The 15,271-nt window shown below is 40.2% G+C and overlaps 2 protein-coding genes across 2 annotated transcripts; one reads left to right on the forward strand and one right to left on the reverse strand.

Annotated features, from left to right (window-relative positions):
* Positions 1–1,107: 1,107 nt before the first annotated feature.
* On the forward strand, positions 1,108–7,064 carry ankzf1 (ankyrin repeat and zinc finger peptidyl tRNA hydrolase 1). The gene is made up of 16 exons (XM_084361163.1): positions 1,108–1,332; positions 1,714–1,868; positions 1,960–2,078; positions 2,159–2,261; positions 2,349–2,557; positions 2,645–2,760; positions 2,854–3,007; positions 4,409–4,631; positions 4,730–4,831; positions 4,942–5,109; positions 5,235–5,363; positions 5,452–5,734; positions 5,837–5,948; positions 6,045–6,212; positions 6,309–6,379; positions 6,625–7,064. The coding sequence occupies exons 2-16, from the start codon at positions 1,745–1,747 to the stop codon at positions 6,749–6,751; spliced, it is 2,208 nt and encodes a 735-aa protein (XP_084217289.1). The 5' UTR covers positions 1,108–1,332; positions 1,714–1,744; the 3' UTR covers positions 6,752–7,064.
* On the reverse strand, positions 6,972–14,430 carry glb1l (galactosidase, beta 1-like). Its single transcript, XM_084361164.1, has 16 exons — positions 14,234–14,430; positions 13,806–13,975; positions 13,577–13,727; positions 12,325–12,385; positions 12,145–12,239; positions 11,880–12,060; positions 11,727–11,785; positions 11,520–11,641; positions 10,034–10,074; positions 9,810–9,928; positions 9,634–9,708; positions 9,469–9,558; positions 9,248–9,361; positions 8,953–9,084; positions 7,655–7,882; positions 6,972–7,539 (listed from the first exon to the last, which is right to left on the reverse strand). Exons 1-16 carry the CDS (start codon positions 14,291–14,293, stop codon positions 7,336–7,338), a joined length of 1,902 nt encoding a protein of 633 aa, XP_084217290.1. The 5' UTR covers positions 14,294–14,430; the 3' UTR covers positions 6,972–7,335.
* Positions 14,431–15,271: the final 841 nt, after the last annotated feature.

The raw sequence follows: 15,271 nt of genomic DNA on the forward strand, positions 1-15,271 counted from the left end.
ATGCGACTATATTTGTAATAGATTTCAGAGAGAAATATTGTACTTTCTTTTAAACTTAGTTATGTGATTATGTGATATCTTAGACATACATTTAAAGAGCATTTTAAAACATTTTAATTTTCCCTGCAGCACTTCTTTTCTTCCTTGTTGCTTCAATATTAATGAATAAGGTGTGTCAGAGTATGTTTTTTTGAAAAGTTTTAGTTCAGGGAGTGTGCACAGACTTTATCAGTACAATGTGTCAAATATAAAGAAGACCAACATAGTTAAAATAAAAACCGAGTGGCTGTATTGAACTAGTACAATAATAAAATAACTTTTTTCCATGTTATTATTAATTTATGCTTTTGTTTTTAAATTATTTGAGTGGTTGTTTCACATCAGAAACTCTCCCTTTTATTTCAGATACACCAAATAAACACAATAGATTTTTTTTTATTATGATAGGTTCATAAATAAAACCACCATACAGACTTGAGCATAACACTCAAATAGTAATATCCCTAAAACACCTACTTCATGTATTTCAATCACACATAACATTTCCATCTTTTCAAGTCCTATACATACAAGTAATCTATATGTAATGCATTACTTTAATGTGGTCTATAATAGTTGGAAAGTTAATACTTAGTTGTTTAATTTATTCACATCGACTCCACATGATAGCTTGATATGAAGTATAATAATATACTTTATGTAAAGCTTATGTAAAAGAATTAGATGGAAATTTAATGGGTGATTAAAATGTTTGAGGTAAATTAAGGCAATCCTTTTATTGAAGACCCAAGGGGAATGGGAAGAATCCATGTATATATACACACATGTACATAACCCAATATACAGTATAAATATAAAGTAAACATGTAGAAACGTGACATATGCACAAGCATATGTAAAATTGGAAATAGGAATAATCTAGGTATATATTCAGATGGGAATGTTGGAGATTAAAATAAATCATGTTAAACTTATGGGAATGACTGTTCAAGTTAAAGAAAAACATTTTGAAACTATTTTATGAGCTGTTGCTCATTAAAAATTCAGTATATTCTTTGAATCCTCAAGTGATTACAGTGATTACAAGAATAGTGCAAATGATGTAAAATAAACGCAAACGTCGGGACTTTCATACTACACAGTCGATCCGTCATGTTTCTAGTGAAAGAGCAGTAAAACTTGTTTAACGCATGCTTCATGTACATTCAGCTGTCGGTCCGTGAACGCCTCCTCATCAAGCGCTATTGACGCTTTCGGGCTTCCGTAGGTAACTCCCGGAAGAAGCGCACATGAACATAACGTTAGCGCAGCCTTCAGAGACAGCCCCTCCAGGTAAGTTGTCCGCTATTTTCAAATGGAGTAATTGTAACTTATTTGTTATAATACTCTTAATTGCATAATAGAAAGACCGGTCAGCATAGCCTTTTACTGACGATGATAGCCGCTGTTACTGTTAGCTACACGTGTCGTTCAAAGAGCAGATAGTACCGCAGGTTAACATATGGTTACATCAGCTAAGATAAGGCTAGCCTTTAAAAATAGATAAAGTAGTTGGTACGCTGTAGACAGCTCGTGGCAGTAATGTTGCCAGAGAGAAGAGTGAGTAAGAGGTTAACAACAGACTAGTGTAGTTAATATTTGTTATGTCCGAACGAAACGTATCATTTTGCAAAACTAGGAGATGGTTTCTCTGTTTTTCTGATGTCTAAGCAGATCATGAGGTGAAGGGAAAAAAACACCAACAATGACAGCTTGTGCCGAGTACCGCTCCATCTTCGACTTGTGCCCAGATGACGAAGCTCTCACTGGGCTGAGGGAGGTGAACCCCGTCCTGAGGCAGGCTGCTAACACCGACCCAGCCTCGGAAGGTATGTGTGAAGCTGTAGTTCCTGTAGTGAAGACTGTACCCTTTAAATTTCTGTCTGTTTGACACCTGTCCTTGTATTTCCTTCCACATAGAGCTGGAGGATAAATCCCCAGAAGATGACAGGCAGAGGGAGTCCAGCCTGGTTAGAGAGGTGTCAGACAAGATGGTGTGCTCAGCCTGCAGATGCCCCTTTAATAATCGTGAGGAGCAGGTAAACAGAGATCTGTGGATGTGTTGTGCATCAGCAGGGGTCGTCATTTGAGTAAAGCACGTTTTGTCTTTCGATTCCAGATGGAGCACTACAAGCTCGACTGGCACCGCTTCAACTTGAGACTGAAGATGTCGGGGATGCCGCCAGTGACAGCTGAGGAGTTTGAGAGGAAGACTGGAGCTGGTGAGGAAACCACCAGAGTCCTGTACACATCTGTCAGGGACCTTAACAGGCTGAACAGTTGATTGATTCTCAGTTACTGATCTGCAGGAGACATGTCGAGTATCTCAGGCTCGGAGTCCGATTCGGAAGAAGACTTGGATAGTGACAGTGGAGGAGGAAGCAGCAACGTCAACGGCACAGATAATGAGAGCTCAGTTGAAAGCGGTTTAATCACCGGCCGGCCCTTGAGCAGGATCGTTTTCCAGAACTCGGCAGGACAGTATCTATCAGTCTACCGCTGCATGCTGCAGGGCAAGGTGAGGCTCAGTAGCAGGTACAATACAGTACAGGGTGTGATCCGTATATTTTTTAATTCTAATTTCATGTTCTGCTTTCCTTTAAAGCTTCAGTCAGACGAGGAGCAGGATGTAGGATCCTCCCTGAAGGCCATAAGTAAGAAGACCGTGTGGGTCGTTCTCATGACAGGTGGAGGCCACTTTGCTGGTGCTGTTTTCCAAGGGTACATAGACAGCCCCTCAGATTACACCGTATGGCTGTAATTGTAAGTGTAAAAGCTCAGCCAGCCCAACACATAATGGTTTTTTTTTTACAGAAAAGAAGTCCTTCAGCACAAGACGTTCCACCGGTACACAGTGCGGGCGAAGCGAGGCACCGCTCAAGGACTGAAAGACTCACAGAACCGAAGTCACGCACCCAAATCTGCAGGAGCTGCCCTGAGGCGACACAATGAGGCGGCTCTAGTAAAGGTAAGATAATGTTTCATTTAACAGCACTGTCTGTATTTTTTCTTTTACAGTGACAGCCATGAGGTTTTCTGTTTTATTCACAGAGGACAAAATAATCGAGCTAACCCCAACCATGTTTTCTGCTGAATTGCATTCAGATTTTCTTGTACCATTTAAGTTGCAAAAGTCAAATCTTTTTATATATTTTAGAAACGCAGCTTAGCTTAGCCTTTTCTTCTGTCTTAACCAATTAACTTTGAAGCTACTACAGACTCTTCAGAACTCCTTAGAATTGCTTCAAATATCTTATTGACTACTCTGAAGAGTCTTCGGGGCCTGGCTCCCGATTATATTTTAAAATGTTTGAATCCTTTACGTAGTTTAAAATCCTCAGGCAGTGGACAGAGTCTTTGCTATCAGGCCCCGAGGCTTTTGAATGACGTGCCCAAGATAATAAGGCCATCTGAGTCGGTGTCTTCTTTCAACTCTCATCTCAAAATTTAATTTTCTCCGAGAGCATACCCTGATTTTATTTGAGCTTCCTACTTATTTTATTGGTTTTTAATTTCTTATTTCTTGTTTGAATTTTTAATGCTGTCCTTCAGGTATTTTCTTTTATCATTCTTTTGGTATTTGTTATTTTATTCATTTCTCTCTGTACTTTGTACTCGGATTTGAAAAGTGCCTCATAAATTAAGTTTATTAATATTATTATTAGGTATTATAGGTATTTATCCTCCTTTAAGAGTGGCTAATTATTTTACTATAGTGGGAGTGCCTATGCATCTATAGAGACAAGGGGCTGCTTAATCTCAAAGGTAAATTTGAGGGTGCTTTTGCATATTGTCAGAAGACAACTCCTAAAAATGGACTGCAACCATTTTCTAGCTAAAGACACACTATCATCAAAAGCTTTAATTAAACTGCGTTTAATGAATTAATATAATTCCAATCTTTTCTCTAAGATTATAAAGCGTATGAGCAGCACCCAGGCTGTTTTGGGCACCACTTAAGACGAAATGGCTGTAAAATCAGTTTTAGCTAGAAGGTATCAAAACTAACTGAGTGACTTTTTCCAGATCAAGTGGTTGTAGCTGGTCTCCAGTGGATTTCTGTAGGAAGTCTTGTCTATATGTTTTTTGGATGATGTTTGGTATCATCTGCTCTAGCTTTTTCAACTTTTTTTACACAGATATGATAATAATTATGTTCCAAAATGATCAAAAACATAGAATTAAAATCATTTTATAAACCTAGGGAAAACAATGTAAATCTAAGGCTAGAAAGTAAGTTATGTAAAATGTTTGAAGTCAATCATTAAAATCTATTCTTTGTATTTTTTCCACCGTATATATTACAATATTAAGGTGAGGTCGCAAGTTTTTAAAGTGCACACTTAAACACTTGCATATCCTTTTGCAGGACATACAGGATCTCCTAGTAAGCTGGGCCGAACACTTGCAGGAGGCTTCTGCCATATTTGTACGTGCTCCCAGCTACAACAAAACCATCTTTTTTGGCGGTCGTGCAGCTCCGCTTGACAAAAAAGACCCCAGGGTCCGCACACTCCCCTTTCCCACACGCAGGGCGACCTTTCGAGAGACACGGCGGGTACATGAGGTGCTTTCCACCGTCCATATTTATGGTAAGCTGAATTATATCCTTGGAGTAATGACATGTTATCTGCTCGTTGTCGTCTGGGCAGGGTATAATCAATACTGTGTGCAAAATATCTTGATTTAGGGAAAGACGCAGACATGTCTGCTGTCTTCAGTCCATCTAAGAAGGCCTGGAAGAAAGCTGTCAAACCCCCCACAGTACAAATAAATACAGATCAGGAGAAAGGTAAGCTCACCAAGTTATCATCTACCCTAGAGGATTTATTGCTGTTTGATTTGCTGTGAAAAATGGTATTATAGTACACTTCCTTTTATTTATTTTTTTGGCATGTGCAGAAGAAAACCATGACAGCTCAGATAACGAAGAAGGCGTAGAGATCCAGCTGGAGATGGTGGAGCTGACAATAGGAACTCTGGACCTCAGGGAGTCTGAAATCTGTCCCTCCCGGCACAGGAGGAGGAGGAATAAGAAAAAGAAGGAGGAAGCCAAAATGCAAAATGAAGGTAGGTCCAGGTCCAGTGTATCATTACACAGCTGGCTGAAGCCACGTTATAGAAACCCAAGAAATGTGCATTTATCCCCCTCAAGTTCTGCAAGTTTTCTGCAATGTCATATCCACGTGTGACAGAATTGAGTAACACGGAAGCAGACGATCAGGAAGAGGAGGTGCCAGAGGCTGCAGCAGCAGCAGACGGCCCTCAAGAGACACAATCAAAGAAGAAGAAAAGGAAAGCACCGAGTAAGAAACAACTGGAAGGTGAGTAAATGCTTCTGTCTCATTATATTGCACATCTAGAAACTCGTCACCGAGACAATAATTCTTGTGCTTTCTGTGTCTCTTTTAGAAGATGTTGATGAGTCATGGGAGTATGGCCTGAGGGATGCCCTGTTTACAGCCTGTAAGGTTGGGGATGTTGATGCTTTATGCACACTCCTCCAGCTACCTGGAGAAACGGCACAGAGTCAAGAGCGGTCGGAGAATGACCCTTCTGATGCCCCAAGTCCTCGAACTCTCCTTAATAAGCCCATTGACTCGACAGGGTTCACTCTGCTGCATGTGGCATCAGCAGCTGCACAAAAAGCAGCGGTCCAGCTGCTCCTGGACGCAGGAGGAGACCCAGCCTGCAGGTATGGAAAATACTGCAGTCAAGTGTAGTAAAAATACAACTTGAATGAACGCAGTAACCTTTGGCAAGACTTAAGCATTATTTCTGCAATATTGCATTCCAGAGATAATAAAGGGAAGACCCCGTATATTGTCGCACCGGACAAAGACACGAGAAATGTCTTTCGTAAATATATGGGTGAGAATCCTGACAAATATGACTACATAAAGGCGCAGGTAAGAGTGTACAGTCTTACCTTTCGTATGTATCCCATTAAACACAAGCAGAACATTTATATTTGTCTTCCTTGTTTCACACTTTCGTAACTCAAGGTCCCAGGGCCGCTAACGGCAGAGATTGAATCCAAACAGTCGGAGAAGAAAAAGGCTCAGAAGGCGTTGAAAAAACAGCGAGAAAAAGAGCAGAAGGAGGAAAAGAGGAAACAGGAGCTGGAGGTGGAGGAAAAGAAGAGGTTTGCATCCCTGACAGATCGGGAAAAGGTGAGCTAAGGTGTAATTTAATCGTTGACATTCAAGTTCTTGTAACATCTTGAAGATGTTAACTGCTGCTTGTTTTTGCTTTTTTGTTTTTTTAAGAGAGCTCTGGCAGCAGAGAGGAGGTTAGCGGAGCAAGTGGCTGCGTCAGGAGCCAGCATCTCGAATGTCAAGTAAGTAACCCGACTGTAGTGTAAACTTGAGCTTCCTATTGAAAGTCAGGTGAAGTTTGGTAGTCCACAAAACAGTAAACAACTAAAAAAGACATAAAATGGCTCCATTCATGCTATGAAACGTCACCTGACTTTCCATCGTCATGAGGGTGAGTGGACAGTGACTCAGTTTTTTTTATTTTTGGGTGCAGACATGCTGTAAATATCTACTCAAAAATAATTCAGTGTACGTTTTGTCTCACTAGGAGATGCTGGTTGTGTGGAGAGTCTCTGCTTGGAAAGATCCCATTTCAGTATCTGGAGTTTTCGTTCTGCAGCCCTAAATGCGTTCAAGCACACCGTAAAGCCAACACTCATCCAGGCAAGACCTAAAGAACATTTTAGGTGGAAGGAAACTACCTCATTAAAACTAAAGGTGTGAGTTTGTGCAGCCAGTTAGGAGTCGAATATGGCTGTGTCTTGCCAACGTGTCTGATTGTTCCCCCTCTGGTGGAACAATCAGACATTATCTTATTTTCAAGTCTACACATACATTTCAAATATTATTGAATCATGGCAGATGACTGATGATGAACTGGATGCATACAGTATATTAAAACAATGTAATAAATGTATCATTTATTAATAAAATCTGCAATTATGCAAACGGATAACAAAGCAAATGCAATAAAACACTGTAATACTATTTGCATACCGTTGTCATTATTTCCACAGTGAAGGTTCAACCTTTAACATGATTGGCTCACTAATTGACTGAAGTTGGAGTCAAAGGTTGAAGCAGGTGACATTTGATTGATGAAAAAATCAAACACTGAAAGATGTCACAGATATGATGCAGAACAGCATTTGAATTGTTCAGAGGACCACATCACTCTAATGATTTCTTGTACAGTGCTTTAAACAGGTACTGGGATGTGATGTTCAGAATGTCGGACATTTTGTGCTACAAAACTCTGTCATGACTTTCCAGCAGTGGCACTGAGCTGAGGCCGGTCCATGAAGAGAACCCGTTGGTGTGCTGGTGCCCCCTCCAGCTCCAGTACTGTGATGTAGTTGGGAAGGACGGTGCTGAGCAGGGGTCCAGGGACATAAAGAGTCTGTTGAGGGCCTCTGGCTGGCCAGTATCGTCCCAGATTCACACCATTAATCCAAACCTGGCCCTGATCATGAGAAAGGATACAGTTACTATATCCCTGGAATCATGAGGAAAACCTACTGTACACAGGAAGTAAGCTTATTGGTGCTAAAATGTGCCCCGTAAATCAATCAAATTACCTTTGTCCATTCTTTGAGCCTGAGAAAGGTGTCCCAAGCCAGGCCGTTGGGCTGTAAGGTCCCCATGTAGAAGACTGGCCCAAGTGAAGGTTCTTTCTTAGGGGCAGGGAAGTACTTCTGACTGTCCGAATGAGGCCAACCACCAGCGATGGCTCCATCAATGTCCAAAGGGTAGATCTTCCAGTCAGTCAGGACGTCTTTACCCAGGATCAGGTGACTCAAGAGGCCCTGCAGCACACATACTGTTTACCAGCTAATACTTGTGCTGGTTTGTACATAGGTTTAACACACAGTAGTTATCCGATAAGTTTGAATTTTTCATACTCCTTTTTAAGTTTTAGGGTTTGTGGTTTGTTACCACCTCTAACAGACTGTTGCTGGTATCATGGCTTTAACAATCTTTACATTCTGTTTGGTGTCCTGAGGACCCAAGGCCCCCTTAAATGCACCTGAAGGAACACTTAAACGGTTATATAATATTGTCAATTTAATACTGATGCCTCTATATGACCTACATAAGAAAATGAGACCATCAGTTTGTTTAATTATTATACTTCATGCCCGTCACCGGGTCGGATTATGACTTCTCCGAGCCAGTCATTAAAATAAGTGTGAAGAGTCTCACAGCCTGAGGAAGGAAGCTGCTCTGTGGTCTGGCGGTATGATGTCGAACTAAAACAATCATCATTTTTTGTCCAAAGAGGCCTCCAGAATCGACAAAAAGAGAAAGTTCCTTGTAGTAGCTTTAAAAAATGATTTCAAATATGTAAATAGTGAATTTCTGTCATTGCGGTTGTAATTGACACAATGTAAGAGGCTGTTTCCCCGTCAAATAACCCTCCTGCAATGCCAACTACAGGATTTGGCATGCACACATATCGATTGGTAACTGACAAAGATAGGTGAGATTTTCATCCTTCATTTAACTCAACTTGTTTTATCAGTTTTGATTACTTTTTAATATCACTATGTTATGGCAACATAAACTGGTGTAAAACTAAATAGTACTTTACTTTATGGTCATTTTTGTATTGTAACTTTTCTTAAATGTGTGAGCCTAGTTTAAGGCAACGGAGAGGAGTATAACATCCATACCTTTCTGTTTACTTGGTTATAATAAGGTCAAACCAAAGAAAGGGGGTGATCTAGTAGCTATTAGTTTTACACATACAGTACTGAGGTCTGTAGATCCCCCAAACAATGGGGAGGGGAAGACAATGTCTAGTGTTCAAGAAGTGATTGTGGGTGCAGAGAAAATGTAATTCACTCTCTGTGGGATTGGATTTTTGTTCTCTTGCCTTGTAGTCATTGATCTTGCTGCCAAAGTTCACCCTGCCCATGTTCTCTACGAGGACGTCCACAGTGTCCCCCTGCTGTCCGCTGATGTTCGTCACAAGCGCAGTGTCTCTCTCCAGCAGGCCCTGAAAAACCTGTCCACACAGAGCCACACTCTTAATTATGTTTCTGAACATTAAAAAAAGCAAGAATCTGAATTTCCACAACCTAATTTATCACAAAAAAGCATGCTTGATCTCCACCCGACCTAAAACCTGATTGGCCAGCAGACAACAAAAGTTCATTGTAAAGCCTTACCCCATTGACGGACACATATGCACGGTCATGAACCCCATTCAGTGGAGAGATAAGTGGCGTGGGCTGTGAGAGGTCCCTGGGCAGCGTGGTCCGATACAGCATGTATCCATAGTACTGCACAACAATAGACATGACAGGTTGCAGACACAAAAGTCTAGAAGTTCTCCACGTTTCAAGAGTTTTACGGTCACTACAACACCAGTCCCCAACAGACACCGTACCTGTTTCATCTCTTCAAACGTCAGAGGATACTGGGACTCCACCGGCCCGAGGGGGGAGAGCGTGTTCAACAAGCTGCTGATGTAACCAACCTGAAAAAGTGTCCATCATTAGGATCAATCACAGCAACCACTCTGGCTCATCATCAGCCACTTTCATTATAATACCTTCTTCAGGTTCACAAAGCCATAAGCAAACTTAGGGGTTGGTGGTGGCATGGGTCCAGTGGGAATATCTCTAAACTGTGGAGAAACTGTGCATCATTAGTCATGTCTTCCACATATGTGCATGTGGGGGTAATCAGGACATCAGCCTCAGTGGGTGGCAGCTCAATCAATGGTACCTGCTTAATCACATCTCTGATGGCCAACAGCTTCTCTGTGGGGTCTCCAGCCTCAGACAGCGGGGCATCGTAATCATAGCTAGTCACCACCGAGCGGAACCTGGTGTCGTGATCGGCACCTGCAAAGAGACGAATCGCACCGCAAGCTGAGCTTTTATCTCGAAACTACATCACATCTGCGATTATTCAAAATGGTACTGATAATAAATAATAAATGACTTTACCGTTCCAGTAGCCAAAGTTAGTGCCTCCTTCAAACATGTACCTGAGAGCAGAGCGAGGAGCAGACTGTGTTACTTGTGTTCAGTACAAAGACTCTGTACTTTTTAACCCTTAACAGCAGGTTTATCTCAAACTAGTGATCGATGCAACCCAAAGAAAAGACTGGCAATATTTCTCATACAATAATGTCCGACATATGATATTCCTCTGAGCCATAGCTGTTCACTGTTATCACATCAACTCAAAACAAATCAATGAGCCGCACTGGATGGTCCTACGTTTATGTCTTTATTGTATGTATGTATTTATTTGACTCATCTGACTTTATCTCACTCATCTGTTACACTCTTTAAATAGGTTTTATAGATTTTCTGTATTTCTGTGAGTGAGTGGTTCTCTTATCTGTGTTTGCGTGAGCTCAATGAGACAAACCCCATTCAGTTTTATGATGATATGGCAATAAAGGATTGAATCTTTAATCTTGAATCTTCATTACAATGAACACTGTCAATTCCGGGTACGCTGTTATTCTGACATTAATCTCTATAAACGTACATCTGCATATTTCCATTTGTATCGTGTTGGAGAGGCAGAATACATGGAAAAATGTAATGTCAGAACCCATCGGCAATTCTCTGACAATGATAAAGCTTTTTGTTGGCTTTTATTAAATTTATCTCCAATCATATGCAGATAAATATTTATAGAGATTAGTCAAAATGTCGTCTCGACTATAATCAGACGGTAAGCAATGAACAGCGTATGGAAGGGGAGGTCTTGACCCACATATCTGTTATCAATAATGTGGATATTCTCTGGCTACACTGGAAGCCTGACACATTAGCCTTTGCCCTCAGAAGTTCAATCGACATTAGACGCTAACCGATGGGATATGAGATTTTGCAGCCGTAAATACTCACTCAACCACCAAATGTGTATTAATCTGCTCATGAAAATAGTCCCCAACAAATGCACTTTATGCTTCAGTCTGAGTTAACTTTGCTAAAAACTACAGTGCACATCTGTTTTAGAGAATTGCTTACGTATTTTAAAAAATTAAACAAGAAATTTTTTTTACCCATTTTTAAAGATTTACTTCGTCTGAAGGAATAAATGTCACAGAAAGAGCCACAGTCAGGCTAGGTAGGTTAGAAAAAAAGTACTAGCGAGTTAAACACGCTAATATCTGTATCTGCTTTCAAATGATAGCAATGGTCTATCACAATAAAATTAAGCATAATAATATGTTTATTCTACAAGAGAGACGCGAAGTCTCCAATTAGGTGGAAATTTATGTGCATACATTGATGAGTTCGGCCTATCAAGTATCTGCAAAAATCCAATATGCATAGGATCCATTGTGCACATCCTTAGTTATAACACATCATTGATTTTAGTCTAGTCATGGCATTTGTTGACAATAAGAAAAAATATAGAAAAATGTGCGCCAAATGTGTGATGATGTGATGAGTGTTTGGGGAGACATACATGTTGACGTTGGCCCCCATGGTTAGCATTTCTGCTAGCACTCTGCTGACCTTCTGAGCATCAACCACGGCATGCTGATCCCCCCAGTGGTCCAACCAGCCAGTGTAGAACTCTGAGTTCACCTGTAACATCATTCAAATGCATCATATGCTTTGTTTGACGAATCAGTAATCAATATTAACATTAATGAATTAACTTGGAACCAACCAGGGGCCCTCTGGGTTCAAACCGTCTTTGCCGCTTGAAGGCTTCAGTTACATTGTTGCCTGTATCAGAGAATAAATAGACAAAAAAAACCTTTCCTTTAACTTCAGAAAGTAGATGATGCCCTCCTGTTATTCATTTTCATATAGCACTGACTTGTTCCAAAGTCTACGGTGGCATATAATCCCTCCAGACTCCCGCAGGTCATCTCCCTGTCTGTGTTTCCATCCGTGGTGAACAGGACTGCGTCTTCACCCAGGAAGAAGCGCAACAGAGTCCGCAGGTGACGCATGTAGTTGTAGTCACAAGCAAAGTAACTTCCATATTCATTCTCCACCTGTAGAAGAAGATGATTAATTAAAACCAACATAAAACATTAGCAAATAAAAAAAGAAAAAACGTGATTAATTTAATGCTCTACCTGGACAGTAATGATGTTGCCCCCATTGACATACAGCCACGGCCTTATTTTGGAGAGAAGAACAGCGAACCAGTTGCTGACTGCCTGGACATAATCTGGATCAGAAGAAGAACATAAATCAAAGAAACATAATTATTTTTAAAAACAAGACAAAGACATATTAGTAGCTGGACTTTATACCTGTGTCAGCTGAACGAAGTATGATGTTTGGTTTCTGAAGTAACCAGGCTGGCAATCCACCCTGGGAAGGAAGAACACATCATGTTTTTGAGAAAGTATCAACAAGAAATAATCTTTTTATCAAACGTACAATGTCACCAACACGATGTGGTCAGGAAGCAGTGGGAGATCATGTCTCCGATTTCTCAGTAAGATGACTAATAGCCAGTCAGGTTATCTTATCATCAGTTTCACTCTTCTTCTCACAAAATGGGAAACTGGAACACACGATAGCAACAAACTTGCCTTAATTCTGCTGTAAATTACACTCACTGTGTATACTTCATCACATTTGATCAGATGTAATTGTGATTGTGATTAACAAAAATTATATATCATAACAACATGAGTCATCAGGTTTTACACAAACTTGTGGAGTCCATGCCAGCTCGAGTGCACACTGCAAAAGGGAGACATACCAAGTACAAAGATATTTTGAAATTCATGTACGCTTTTCAAAGATGCAACTTTTTACTCAAATTGTTAAGCTTATATTAATATCTGTAATGAAAGAAAAAAATATATGCAAAATAGAAGTATTTTGACTAGTGGTCTTTTTGACCCTGGCATATATAACCTGGCTGAGCAAATATAAAACGAAGTAATGCAGTTACAATTTCAAGCAGTTTCAAGGACTCTTTTCCAAAATCCAAGCACTTTTTAAACCTTGAAAACACCAGATTAAAATCCAAGCATTCTTCAAGGATTCATGCACCCTGCGACATTCATTCTTGATGATCTGTACTTATTGTTTTAATCCATTTTTAATATCCCATGTTTGTTCCTTTTCTTAATTTTACTATAGTGCCACATTGTAGTTTTCTGTTTAAAGGGTACTGCGTATTTTGGAGAAGAAATTCAAACTAAAATAATTACAATATTAATGTGACTAACACAAACTAAATATTTATTTTTTCCATAAGTGAATAAACAAACTGTTCTCAGAGGAAAATAAGGTCCCCACAACACTGTTTGAAGCTCGAAAGGTGGCAGGGTCTGCCAAATATATACAGAGTATTTTGTTTTGTTTTGTAGTAGTATGTTTATTCAGTCATGAAAACAAAGAGAGTTTGTTTATTTAATTTGTTTAGGCATAAAACCTACCTGCCTTACTGTGTTTATCAGTTCCCTCTCAACTTCTCTTTTAGGCTGTGATGCTGTGTGAGCTCATATTGTTACAACAACGAGCCTACTTCTAATTAGACTTTCTCACCATTTCCCATTCTGCACAGATGTACGGTCCCGGACGCAGGATGACCAGGAGACCTGTTTGGTTGGCCAGGTCCAAAAAATGCTCCAGATCTCGGTCCCCTGTGAAGTTGAAGACCCCCTGTACTGCTTCATGGAAGTTCCAGGGCACGTATCTGCGATGTGATCAACCAAACCAGGACATGTTGAACGACTGTAAATACGTATGAAAGGATGTGATGTGTTGGACTTACACTTGGATGGCATTGAGTCCAGTCATGTACATCTTTACAAGCCGGTCCTTCCAGTAGTACCGTGGGATTCTGGAGTAGTGAATACTGCCTGAGATGTACTGAAAAGGCTTGTCATCTTTGAGGAAACAGTTGTTTTTGTAGTCTATGGAGAAGGATCTGCCTCCAGAGACCTGCAGGAGAAATTTGCATTTAATCATTCATATGTGACTCTTTCCATTACATACAGTATCATCATCTGTTTGCAAGGGGAGACCTTTGAGCATTAGACTGTAGACTGTACATCTGTTGATTCAAAGAGAAGTTCCCAATTATAAAACCAAGATCATATAAGAAGTGTTGTAAAAACTTTCCAGGAAGTACAAACGTGTGCTGGATCAGGTGACTTTTTCTATAATTAAAAGTAAAGTCAACTTTTGAATCTTTCTTACCAAGTTTCCAGTCAAACAGGCAAAGTTCACTGCAGCGAAGAGAAGAACAGCAGCAGCCATGTCGGCTGCCTTCCTGCGAGGACTGGACCCAAAACTAGATCATAACTCATTTGTATTGTAATGATATGAGTTCATGTCTGTTGTTGCGGCGCCTTCAGCTCAGCATGTCTGTTGTTGACTGATGAAGGAACGTTATTCTCAGCGTCCTGTCCGCTTCTATAGCACGTCATGTGACTCTCATGGGGCGGCAGCAGGGTCCTAAACTCCGTCGCTTTACAGCCTCGTCCTGGGTGCATGCCCCCCCTTACTGCAGTGATTCACAACCAGGGGTACTTGTACCCCAGGGGGTACGTCTGCAGTTGTCAAGAGTTATTTTAAAGAGAAGCTCAGTTACATTTTGTGTAGATTTCGACTTCCCTAGTCAGCTGTAACACAAAAAAGTTAGCTAAAAGTCAAGAATAATGCTTACGTTAGCTAGTTATCTACTTAGTGCATCTTAATCATTTATTTAACTTTTAATAGCAATACTCAACTGGGTAAATTAATAGCTAAAATATGGTTGAAGTTGGTTAGCGCTGTTGCCCCACAGCAAGAAGGACCTGGGCCTTTCTGTGTGATGTTCCCCCCGTACCTGCATGGGTTTTCTCCAGGTACTCCAGCTTCCTCCCACAAGCATTCGTAAATGGTGAAAAAGCTTAAGTAACAAATTCATCATTAAAAAAGACTGAAATTAGGCTAATCTTAAGTAGCTTCAAGTTATTGATAAATGGTTAAAATAGATTTATTTAAATAGATAAGATTAAATATTTAGCTAAAAGTTTAGACTAGTGTTAGCCTAAATGGCAGAAAAGCAGTTGGAATAGTTAGCTTAAAGTGTAGACTACCGTTAATTGGCAACAAAAAAAAGCAGTTGGAGGCTAGTAAACTAAAATTATCAGGCTAAATGGTGAAAAAGCTTAAGTTATGGATAAATGCTTGAAATAGAAAGCTAAAAGTTATCAATAAAATTGTTAGATTGATGTGATGAGTTGTAATCGT

The sequence above is a fragment of the Pagrus pagrus genome, assembly GCF_965226575.1.
Source record: "Pagrus pagrus genome assembly, chromosome: 9".
Lineage (NCBI taxonomy): Eukaryota > Metazoa > Chordata > Actinopteri > Spariformes > Sparidae > Pagrus > Pagrus pagrus.